The 13,309-nt window shown below is 49.0% G+C and overlaps 1 protein-coding gene across 1 annotated transcript in view; it reads left to right on the top strand.

The window, feature by feature from the left end:
• The window catches only part of OTOG (otogelin), a 230,428-nt gene that overhangs the window by 148,116 nt on the left and 69,003 nt on the right, over positions 1 to 13,309 (top strand). Inside the window, exons 30-32 of the mRNA XM_069967756.1 lie at positions 5,964 to 6,120; positions 10,586 to 10,612; positions 10,780 to 10,947. Of these exons, the coding sequence (XP_069823857.1) occupies positions 5,964 to 6,120; positions 10,586 to 10,612; positions 10,780 to 10,947 (352 nt within the window). The remainder of the gene's footprint in view (positions 1 to 5,963; positions 6,121 to 10,585; positions 10,613 to 10,779; positions 10,948 to 13,309) is intronic.

Raw genomic sequence — 13,309 nt, 5'->3', positions numbered from 1 at the left:
TTACTGCGGAGTATAAAGGGGGAGTATATGGTATAACGTGTCACTGTGGAGTATACAGGGGGAGTATATGGTATAACCTGTCACTCCGGAGTATACAGGGGAAGTATATGGTATAACCTGTCACTCCGGAGTATACAGGGGAAGTATATGGTATAACGTGTCACTGCGGAGTGTACAGGGGGAGTATATGGTATAAGCTGTCACTGCGGAGTGTACAGGGGGAGTATATGGTATAACGTGTCCCTCCGGAGTATACAGGGGGAGTATATGGTATAACGTGTCACTGCGGAGTGTACAGGGGGAGTATATGGTATAAGCTGTCACTGCGGAGTATACAGGTGGAGTATATGGTATAACGTGTCACTGCGGAGTATACAGGTGGAGTATATGGTATAACGTGTCACTCCGGAGTATACAGGGGGAGTATATGGTATAACGTGTCACTCCGGAGTATACAGGGGGAGTATATGGTATAACGTGTCACTGCGGAGTATACAGGTGGAGTATATGGTATAACGTGTCACTCCGGAGTATACAGGGGGAGTATATGGTATAAGCTGTCACTCCGGAGTATACAGAGGGAGTATATGGTATAATCTGTCACTGCGGATTATACAGGGGGAGTATATGGTATAACGTGTCACTGCGGAGTGTACAGGGGGAGTATATGGTATAACCTGTCACTCCGGAGTATACAGGGGGAGTATATGGTATAACGTGTCACTGCGGAGTATACAGGGGGAGTATATGGTATAAGCTGTCACTGCGGAGTATACAGGTGGAGTATATGGTATAACGTGTCACTCCGGAGTATACAGGGGGAGTATATGGTATAACGTGTCACTGCGGAGTATACAGGGGGAGTATATGGTATAAGCTGTCACTGCGGAGTATACAGGTGGAGTATATGGTATAACGTGTCACTCCGGAGTATACAGGGGGAGTATATGGTATAACGTGTCACTCCGGGGTATACAGGGGGAGTATATGGTATAACGTGTCACTCCGGAGTATACAGGGGGAGTATATGGTATAACCTGTCACTGCGGAGTATACAGGGGGAGTATATGGTATAACGTGTCACTGCGGAGTATACAGGTGGAGTATATGGTATAACGTGTCACTGCGGAGTGTACAGGGGGAGTATATGGTATAACGTGTCACTCCGGAGTATACAGGGGGAGTATATGGTATAACGTGTCACTGCGGAGTATACAGGGGGAGTATATGGTATAAGCTGTCACTCCGGAGTATACAGGGGGAGTATATGGTATAACGTGTCACTCCGGAGTATACAGGGGGAGTATATGGTATAACGTGTCACTGCGGAGTATACAGGGGGAGTATATGGTATAACCTGTCACTCCGGGGTATACAGGGGGAGTATATGGTATAACGTGTTACTGCGGAGTATACAGGGGGAGTATATGGTATAACGTGTCACTGCGGAGTATACAGGGGGAGTATATGCTATAACCTGTCACTCCGGGGTATACAGGTGGAGTATATGGTATAACGTGTCACTGCGGAGTATACAGGGAGAATATATGGTATAACGTGTCACTCCGGAGTATACAGGGGGAGTATATGGTATAACGTGTCCCTCCGGAGTATACAGGGGAAGTATATGGTATAAGCTGTCACTGCGGAGTGTACAGGGGGAGTATATGGTATAAGCTGTCACTGCGGAGTATACAGGGGAAGTATATGGTATAACGTGTCCTTTCGGAGTATACAGGGGGAGTATATGGTATAACGTGTCACTCCGGAGTATACAGGGGGAGTATATGGTATAAGCTGTCACTGCGGAGTATACAGGGGGAGAATATGGTATAACGTGTCACTGCGGAGTATACAGGGGGAGTATATGGTATAACGTGTCACTGCGGAGTATACAGGTGGAGTATATGGTATAACGTGTCACTGCGGAGTATACAGGGGGAGTATATGGTATAACCTGTCACTGCGGAGTATACAGGTGGAGTATATGGTATAACGTGTCACTCCGGAGTATACAGGGGGAGTATATGGTATAACGTGTCACTGCGGAGTGTACAGGGGGAGTATATGGTATAACGTGTCACTGCGGAGTATACAGGGGGAGTATATGGTATAACGTGTCACTGCGGAGTATACAGGGGGAGTATATGGTATAACGTGTCACTCCAGGGTATACAGGGGGAGTATATGGTATAACGTGTCACTGCGGAGTATACAGGGGGAGTATATGGTATAACCTGTCACTCCGGGGTATACAGGTGGAGTATATGGTATAACGTGTCACTCCAGGGTATACAGGGGGAGTATATGGTATAACGTGTTACTGCGGAGTATACAGGGGAAGTATATGGTATAAGCTGTCACTGCGGAGTATACAGGGGGAGTATATGGTATAACGTGTCACTCCGGAGTATACAGGGGGAGTATATGGTATAAGCTGTCACTGCGGAGTATACAGGGGGAGAATATGGTATAACGTGTCACTGCGGAGTATACAGGGGGAGTATATGGTATAACGTGTCACTGCGGAGTATACAGGTGGAGTATATGGTATAACGTGTCACTGCGGAGTATACAGGGGGAGTATATGGTATAACCTGTCACTGCGGAGTATACAGGGGGAGTATATGGTATAACGTGTCACTCCGGAGTATACAGGGGGAGTATATGGTATAACCTGTCACTGCGGAGTATACAGGTGGAGTATATGGTATAACGTGTCACTCCGGAGTATACAGGGGGAGTATATGGTATAACGTGTCACTGCGGAGTGTACAGGGGGAGTATATGGTATAACGTGTCACTGCGGAGTATACAGGGGGAGTATATGGTATAACGTGTCACTGCGGAGTATACAGGGGGAGTATATGGTATAAGCTGTCACTGCGGAGTATACAGGGGGAGTATATGCTATAACGTGTCACTCCGGAGTATACAGGGGGAGTATATGGTATAACGTGTCACTCCGGGGTATACAGGGGGAGTATATGGTATAACGTGTCACTCCGGAGTATACAGGGGGAGAATATGGTATAACCTGTCACTGCGGAGTGTACAGGGGGAGTATATGGTATAAGCTGTCACTCCGGAGTATACAGGGGGAGTATATGGTATAACGTGTCCTTGCGGAGTATACAGGGGGAGTATATGGTATAACGTGTCACTGCGGAGTATACAGGGGGAGTATATGCTATAACCTGTCACTCCGGGGTATACAGGGGGAGTATATGGTATAACGTGTTACTGCGGAGTATACAGGGGGAGTATATGCTATAACGTGTCACTGCGGAGTATACAGGGGGAGTATATGCTATAACCTGTCACTCCGGGGTATACAGGTGGAGTATATGGTATAACGTGTCACTGCGGAGTATACAGGGAGAATATATGGTATAAGCTGTCACTGCGGAGTGTACAGGGGGAGTATATGGTATAACGTGTCCCTCCGGAGTATACAGGGGGAGTATATGGTATAAGCTGTTACTGTGGAGTATACAGGGGGAGTATATGGTATAACGTGTCACTCCGGAGTATACAGGGGGAGTATATGGTATAACGTGTCACTCCGGAGTATACAGGGGGAGTATATGGTATAACGTGTCCCTCCGGAGTATACAGGGGGAGTATATGGTATAAGCTGTCACTGCGGAGTGTACAGGGGGAGTATATGGTATAACGTGTCACTGCGGAGTTTACAGGGGGAGTATATGGTATAACGTGTCCCTCCGGAGTATACAGGGGGAGTATATGGTATAACGTGTCCCTCCGGAGTATACAGGGGGAGTATATGGTATAAGCTGTCACTGCGGAGTGTACAGGGGGAGTATATGGTATAACGTGTCACTCCGGAGTATACAGGGGGAGTATATGGTATAACGTGTCCCTCCGGAGTATACAGGGGGAGTATATGGTATAAGCTGTCACTGCGGAGTGTACAGGGGGAGTATATGGTATAACGTGTCACTGCGGAGTATACAGGGGGAGCATATGGTATAAGCTGTCACTTCGGAGTATACAGGGGGAGTATATGGTATAAGCTGTCACTGCGGAGTATACAGGGGGAGAATATGGTATAACGTGTCACTGCGGAGTATACAGGGGGAGTATATGGTATAACGTGTCATTGCGGAGTATACAGGTGGAGTATATGGTATAACGTGTCACTGCGGAGTATACAGGTGGAGTATATGGTATAACGTGTCACTGCGGGATATCTATGTGTGTGTCAGGACATATCTGTGTGTGTGTGTCAGGATACTGTGTGTGTGTGTGTGTGTGTGTAAGGATACTGTGTGTGTGTGTGTGTGTGTGTGTGTGTGTGTGTCAGGATACTGTGTGTGTGTGTGTGTGTGTGTGTGTGTGTGTGTGTCACCTGTACTGTTATATCTATATGTGTGTCTGGACAGTCACATGTCCTGTGATATCTTTGTGTGTCAGGAGAGTCCCCTGTACTGTGATATCTGTGTGTGTGTCAGGATAGTCCTCTGTACTGTGATATATGTGTGTGTGTGTGTGTGTGTGTGTGTGTGTGTGTGTGTGTGTGTGTGTGTGTGTGCGTGTGTGTCAGGATAGTCCTCTGTACTGTAATATCTCTGTGTGTGTGTGTGTGTGTTTGTCAGGATAGTCCCCTGTACTGTGATATTTGTGTGTAAGGATAATCCTCTGTACTGTGATGTGTGTGTGTGTGTGTATGTGTGTTTGTCAGGAAAGTCCCCTGTACTGTGATATCTGTGTGTGTGTCAGGATAGTCCCCTGTACTGTGATATCTGTGTGTGTGTCAGGATAGTCGTCTGTACTGTAATATCTGTGTGTGTGTCAGGATAGTCCCCTGCACTGTGATATCTGTGTGTGTGTGTGTGTGCGTGTGTGTGTCAGGATAGTCCTCTGTACTGTGATATATGTGTGTGTGTGTGTGCGTGTGTGTCAGGATAGTCCCCTGTACTGTGATATCTGTGTGTGTGTGTGTGTGTGTGTGCGTGTGTCAGGATAGTGCCCTGTACTGTGATATCTGTGTGTGTGTCAGGATAGTCCTCTGTACTGTGATATGTATGTGTGTGTGTGTGTGTGTGCGTGTGTGTCAGGATAGTCCTCTGTACTGTGATATCTGTGTGTGTGTGTGTGTGTGTGTGTGTCAGGATAGTCCCCTGTACTGTGATATCTGTGTGTGTGTGTGTGTGTGTGTGTGTGTGTCAGGATAGTCCCCTGTACTGTGATATCTGTGTGTGTGTGTGTGTGTCAGGATAGTCCCCTGTACTGTGATATCTGTGTGTGTGTGTGTGTGTGTGTGTGTCAGGATAGTCCCCTGTACTGTGATATCTGTGTGTGTGTGTGTGTGTCAGGATAGTCCCCTGTACTGTGATATCTGTGTGTGTGTGTGTGTGTGTGTGTCAGGATAGTCCCCTGTACTGTGATATCTGTGTGTGTGTGTGTGTGTGTCAGGATAGTCCTCTGTACTGTGATATATATATGTGTGTGTGTGTGTGTGTGTGTGTGTGTGTGTGTCAGGATAGTCCTCTGTACTGTGATATCTGTGTGTGTGTGTCAGGATAGTCCTCTGTACTGTGATATGTGTGTGTGTGTGTGTGTCAGGATAGTCCCCTGTACTGTGATATCTGTGTGTGTATGTCAGGATAGTCCTCTGTACTGTGATATATGTGTGTGTCAGGATAGTCCCCTGTACTGTGATATATGTGTGTGTGTGTGTCAGGATAGTCCCCTGTAATATCATATGTGTGTGTCAGGATAGTGCCCTGTAATGTCATATGTGTGTGTCAGGATAGTCCCCTGTAATGTCATATGTGTGTGTCAGGATAGTCCCCTGTAATGTCATATGTGTGTGTCAGGATAGTGCCCTGTAATGTCATATGTGTGTGTCAGGATAGTCCCCTGTACTGTAATATATGTGTGTGTCAGGATAGTCACTTGTATTATGATAGTCCTGTGTTTTCTGTGCTATGTATCAGGTGGATGTCACTTGGTTTTACTCCAACTGTCTGTCGGACACGTGCGGCTGTAGTCGTGGTGGAGACTGTGAATGTTTCTGCACCAGTGTGGCGGCGTACGCCCATCAATGCTGCCAGCAGGGGATCACCGTGGACTGGAGGTCGCCCCGAACGTGCCGTAAGTGCAGTCACCTGTCTGAACATCATTGACCCTCCAAGATGTATTCATCCTTCCATCCCTCCATTCATAGTTACATAGCCAGGAGGAGGGATGGATGGAGGGATGGAGGGAATGGGGGGGATGATGGGTAGGCTCTATACATATACAAGGAGGGGATGGATGGAGGAAAGGGGGAGGGATGGATGGAGGAAAGGGGGGGTGATTGGTAGGCTATATACACATACAAGGAGGGGATGGATGGAGGAAAGGGGGGGATGATGGGTAGGCTCTATACATATTCAAGGAGGGGATGGATGGAGGAAAGGGGGGGATGATGGGTAGGCTCTATACATATACAGGGATGGATGGATGGAAGGGGGAGGGAGGATGATGGGTAGGCTCTATACATATACAAGGAGGGGATGGATGGAGGAAAGGGGGAGGGATGGATGGAGGAAAGGGGGGGGGGGTGATGGGTAGGCTATATACACATACAAGGAGGGGATGGATGGAGGAAAGGGGGGGATGATGGGTAGGCTCTATACATATACAGGGGGGGTGGATGGAAGGGGGAGGGAGGATGATGGGTAGGCTCTATACATATACAGGGGGGGTGGATGGAGGAAAGGGGGAGGGATGGATGGAGGAAAGGGGGGGGGTGATGGGAAGGCTCTATACATATACAAGGAGGGGATGGATGGAGGAAAGGGGAGGATGATGGGTAGGCTCTATACATATACAGGGGGGGTGGATGGAGGAAAGGGGGAGGGATGGATGGAGGAAAGGGGGGGGGGGGGTGATGGGAAGGCTCTATACATATACAAGGAGGGGATGGATGGAGGAAAGGGGAGGATGATGGGTAGGCTATATACACATACAAGGAGGGGATGGATGGAGGAAAGGGGGAGGGATGGATGGAGGAAAGGGGGGGTGATGGGTAGGCTATATACACATACAAGGAGGGGATGGATGGAGGAAAGGGGGGGATGATGGGTAGGCTCTATACATATACAAGGAGGGGATGGATGGAGGAAAGGGGGGGATGATGGGTAGGCTCTATACATATACAGGGGGGGTGGATGGAAGGGGGAGGGAGGATGATGGGTAGGCTCTATACATATACAGGGGGGGTGGATGGAGGAAAGGGGGAGGGATGGATGGAGGAAAGGGGGGGGATGATGGGTAGGCTCTATACATATACAAGGAGGGGATGGATGGAGGAAAGGGGAGGATGATGGGTAGGCTCTATACATATACAGGGGGGGTGGATGGAGGAAAGGGGGAGGGATGGATGGAGGAAAGGGGGGGGGGGGTGATGGGAAGGCTCTATACATATACAAGGAGGGGATGGATGGAGGAAAGGGGAGGATGATGGGTAGGCTATATACACATACAAGGAGGGGATGGATGGAGGAAAGGGGGAGGGATGGATGGAGGAAAGGGGGGGTGATGGGTAGGCTATATACACATACAAGGAGGGGATGGATGGAGGAAAGGGGGGGATGATGGGTAGGCTCTATACATATACAGGGATGGATGGATGGAAGGGGGAGGGAGGATGATGGGTAGGCTCTATACATATACAAGGAGGGGATGGATGGAGGAAAGGGGGAGGGATGGATGGAGAAAAGGGGGGGGGGTGATGGGTAGGCTATATACACATACAAGGAGGGGATGGATGGAGGAAAGGGGGGGATGATGGGTAGGCTCTATACATATACAGGGGGGGTGGATGGAGGAAAGGGGGGGATGATGGGTAGGCTCTATACATATACAGGGAGGGATGGATGGAGGAAAGGGGGGGGGGGTGATGGGAAGGCTCTATACATATACAAGGAGGGGATGGATGGAGGAAAGGGGAGGATGATGGGTAGGCTATATACACATACAAGGAGGGGATGGATGGAGGAAAGGGGGAGGGATGGATGGAGGAAAGGGGGGGTGATGGGTAGGCTATATACACATACAAGGAGGGGATGGATGGAGGAAAGGGGGGGATGATGGGTAGGCTCTATACATATACAAGGAGGGATAGAGGGAAGGGGGAGGGATCATGGGTAGGCTCTATACATATACAAGGAGGGATGGATGGAAGGGGGAGGGATCATGGGTAGGCTCTATACATATACAGGGAGGGATGGAGGGAAGGAGGAGGGATGGATGGAGGGAAGGGGGAGGGATGGATGGAGGGAAGGGGGAGGGATGGATGGAGGGAAGGGGGAGGGATGGATAGAGGGAAGGGGGAGGGATGGATGGAGAGAAGGGGGAGGGATGGATAGAGGGAAGGGGGAGGGATGGATGGAGAGAAGGGGGAGGGATGGATGGAGGGAAGGAGGAGGGATAGATGGAGGAAAGCAGGAGGGATGGATGGAGGAAAGGAGGAGGGATAGATGGAGGAAAGCAGGAGGGATGGATGGAGGAAAGGAGGAGGGATAGATGGAGGAAAGCAGGAGGGATGGATGGAGGAAAGGAGGAGGGATGGATGGAGGGAAGCAGGAGGGATGGATGGAGGGAAGGAGGAGGGATAGATGGAGGAAAGCAGGAGGGATGGATGGAGGAAAGGAGGAGGGATGGATGGAGGGAAGGAGGAGGGATGGATGGAGGGAAGGGGGGATGATGGGTAGTCTCTATACATATATAAGGGGGGATGATGGGTAGGCTCTATACATATATAGGAGGGATGATGGGTAGGCTCTATACATATATAGGAGGGATGATGGGTAGGCTCTATACATATACAGGGGGGGTGGATGGAGGGAAGGGGAAGGATGATGGGTAGGCTCTATACATATACAGGGGGGGATGGATGGATGGAGGGGAGGGGTGATGGGTAGGCTCTATACATATACATGGAGGGATGGAGGGAAGGAAGGAAGGGGGGGGATGATGGGTAGGCTCTATACATATACATGGAGGGAAGGAAGGGGGGGATGATGGGTAGGCTCTATACATATACAGGGGGGTGGATGGAGGGAGGGGAGGATGGAGGGGTGATGGGTAGGCTCTATACATATACAAGGAAGGATGGATGGAGGGGAGGATGGAGGGGTGATGGGTAGGCTCTATACATATACAAGGAAGGATGGAGGGGTGATGGGTAGGCTCTATACATATATAGGAGGGATGGATGGAAGGGTGAGGGATGATGGGTAGGCTCTATACATATATAGGAGGGATAGATGGAAGTAAGGATGGAGGGATGATGGGTAGGCTCTATACATATACAGGGAAGGATGGAGGGGTGATGGGTAGGCTCTATACATATACAAGGAAGGATGGAGGGAAGGAAGGGGGAGGGATGATGGGTAGGCTCTATACATATACAGGGAGGGATGGATGGAAGGGGGAGGGGTGATGGGTAGGCTCTATACATATACAGGGAGGGATGGATGGAAGGGGGAGGGGTGATGGGTAGGCTCTATACATATAAAAGGAGGGATGGATGGAAAGGCGAGGGATGATGGGTAGGCTTTATACATATACAAGGAGGGATAGATGGAAGGGGGAGGGGTAGGCTCTATACATATACAAGGAAGGATGGAGGGATGATGGGTAGGCTCTATACATATACAGGGGGGGATGATGGGTAGGCTCTATACATATACAGGGGGGGGGGGGTGGATGGAGGGAAGGGTGAGGGATGATGGGTAGGCTCTTTACATATACAAGGAAGGATGGAGGGGTGATGGGTAGGCTCTATACATATACAAGGAGGGATGGATGGGAGGGGTGATGGGTAGGCTCTATACATATACAGGGAGGGATGGATGGGAGGGGGAGGGGTGATGGGTAGGCTCTTTACATATACAGGGAGGGATGGATGGGAGGGGTGATGGGTAGGCTCTTTACATATACAGGGAGGGATGGATGGGAGGGGGAGGGGTGATGGGTAGGCTCTATAGATATACAGGGAGGGATGGATGGGAGGGGGAGGGGTGATGGGTAGGCTCTATACATATACAGGGAGGGATGGAGGGGTGATGGGTAGGCTCTATACATATACAAGGAAGGATGGAGGGATGATGGGTAGGCTCTATACATATACAAGGAAGGATGGAGGGGTGATGGGTAGGCTCTATACATATACAAGGAAGGATGGAGAGGGGAGGGGTAGGCTCTATACATATACAAGGAAGGATGGAGGGGTGATGGGTAGGCTCTATACATATACAAGGAAGGATGGAGGGGTGATGGGTAGGCTCTATACATATACAAGGAAGGATGGAGGGGTGATGGGTAGGCTCTATACATATACAAGGAAGGATGGAGGGGTGATGGGTAGGCTCTATACATATACAAGGAAGGATGGAGGGGGGAGGGGTAGGCTCTATACATATACAGGGAAGGATGGATGGAGGGGTGATGGGTAGGCTCTATACATATACAAGGAAGGATGGAGGGGGGAGGGGTAGGCTCTATAGATAATTATAGGGCTATAATGGGGCAGGACTCGCTGTCTGATCCTGTGTCTCTTTCTTTGCAGCTTATGACTGTGAATTCTACAATAAAGGTGAGTGATTTGTCCAGCGTCCTCTAGGTGGCAGCACAGCTCCATTCTCCGGCCCTCACAGACCGTCCGCTCGCTCACTATCTCGGACTGTTATAATGTTATAATGTGACCCCCATGATACAGTTACTATGTGCATATTCCATGGACCTCATGGCTTCTTTCTTCAGTTTTAGGGAAAGGTCCATACAGGCTGCACAGCTATGGGGATCGGGGGCTAGTTGTGGCCGCCCGGATGACTGATGCCTCTGTTATACCGATGAGAGAAGAGCGAGAGATGCCGGGACATAGCGCAGACTTCATGGTGACTCCGGGACTGTTCAGCCCCAGAGTACATGGTGAGATGTCCGGTACCGGTGTGTACTGATCCGGCTGCTGGCGGGGGGGCTGCTCTTGTCCCCTGGGGTCTGGCAGCAGTGGAGTAGATGGGGCCCAGTCTCTATTAGTGAGAATCTGCAGAAGACAGGAAGATCTTACAGATGTGTCTGGTCTGGGCGTCATGTGCCAGGTGTCTGTCTGGTCTGGGCGTCATGTGCCAGGTGCCTGTCTGCTCCAGGTGTTATGTGCCTGTCTAGTCCGGGTGTCATGTGCCAGGTGCCTGTCTGCTCCAGGTGTTATGTGCCTGTCTAGTCCGGGTGTCATGTGTCAGGTGTCTGTCTGCTCCAAGTGTCATGTGTCGGGTGTCTCTCTGGTCTGGGTGTCATGTGCCAGGTGCCTGTCTGCTCTAGGTGTCATGTTCCTGTCTAGTCCGGGTGTCATGTGTCAGGTGTCTGTCTGCTCCAGGTGTCATGTGTCGGGTGTCTCTCTGGTCTGGGTGTCATGTGTCAGGTGCCTGTCTGGTCCGGGTGTCATGTGCCTGTCTAGTCCGGGTGTCATGTGCCGGGTGTCTGTCTTGTCCAGGTGTCATGTGCCGGGTGTCTGTCTTGTCCAGGTGTCATGTGTCAGGTGCCTGTCTGGTCTGGGTGTCATGTGCCGGGTGTCTATCTGATCTGGGTGTCATGTGCCGGGTGTCTATCTGGTCTGGGTGTCATGTGTCAGGTGTCTGTCTTGTCCAGGTGTCATGTGTCAGGTGCCTGTCTGCTCCAGGTGTCATGTGTCAGGTGCCTGTCTGGTCCGGGTGTCATGTGCCTGTCTAGTCCGGGTGTCATGTGCCGGGTGTCTGTCTTGTCCAGGTGTCATGTGTCAGGTGCCTGTCTGGTCCGGGTGTCATGTGCCTGTCTAGTCCGGGTGTCATGTGCCGGGTGTCTGTCTTGTCCAGGTGTCATGTGTCATGTGCCTGTCTAGTCCGGGTGTCATGTGCCATGTTATGTGGCTGTCTGGTCTGGGTGTCATGTGTCAGGTAAAAGAAAGAAGTATCAGCTGACCAAGTCTCGGCAGTCCTCAGTGTCACGGATCCACACCTGGCTGGTGTGCACATGAGCATCAAAAGAAACCAGTGATCCAGCACGTATGCGAGGAAAATTGCCTTTATTGTTCAGGTTGCAGTTCATGACGGGTGAAACTCCATAGTGCAGGGACCCGACAGGACAGACGCGTTTCGAGCGCATGCGCACTCTTGTTCACTGATAGCCCCACCCCTCACCTTCCACCATTATATACCTATCCACAGGTGAAACATACAGGTGTACAGAATGATTAAATGACTGCATGCTATGCAGCCTGGTGTTACCACCAAACTACATGTATATATATATATATATATATATATATATATATATATATCACAAAGATAAATCAAATCAATAAATAAAAGGAAATGGCTAAGCAACGGCAGAGGGTACACATAACAAGAATCATGGGATAATGAAGTAATCATTGTATGCAATATACAGTTATATACATGTAATAAGATGCCACATGATCTGTACACTTTAGAAACATTTAGAAGCAGCTGGATATGTGATATATAAGTTACTGTACAGTATAGCAGCATGTGGTGTATAATGTATAGTAACTGTATAACCCTGATAACACAGCAGCTGGATATGTGATATATAAGTTACTGTACAGTATAGCAGCATGTGGTATATAATGTATAGTAACTGTATAACCCTGATAACACTGCAGCAGCTGGATATGTGATATATAAGTTACTGTACAGTATAGCAGCATGTGGTATATAATGTATAGTAACTGTATAACCCTGATAACACAGCAGCAGCTGGATATGTGATATATAAGTTACTGTACAGTATAGCAGCATGTGGTATATAATGTATAGTAACTGTATAACCCTGATAACACAGCAGCTGGATATGTGATATATAAGTTACTGTACAGTATAGCAGCATGTGGTATATAATGTATAGTAACTGTATAACCCTGATAACACAGCAGCTGGATATGTGATATATAAGTTACTGTACAGTATATCAGCATGTGGTATATAATGTATAGTATCTGTATAACCCTGATAACACAGCAGCTGGATATGTGATATATAAGTTACTGTACAGTATAGCAGCATGTGGTATATAATGTATAGTAACTGTATAACCCTGATAACAGCAGCTGGATATGTGATATATAAGTTACAGTACAGTATAGCGTCAGCATGTGGTGTATAATGTATAGTAACTGTATAACCCTGATAACACAGCAGCTGGATATGTGATATATAAGTTACTGTACAGTATAGCAGCATGTGGTGTATAATGTATAGTAACTGTATAACCCTGATAACACAGCAGCAGCTGGATA

This window comes from Dendropsophus ebraccatus, chromosome 4 (assembly GCF_027789765.1).
Source record: "Dendropsophus ebraccatus isolate aDenEbr1 chromosome 4, aDenEbr1.pat, whole genome shotgun sequence".
Classification (NCBI taxonomy): domain Eukaryota; kingdom Metazoa; phylum Chordata; class Amphibia; order Anura; family Hylidae; genus Dendropsophus; species Dendropsophus ebraccatus.
Note: the sequence above shows the minus strand (reverse complement) of the source record. Positions and strands in the feature narration are given on the sequence as shown.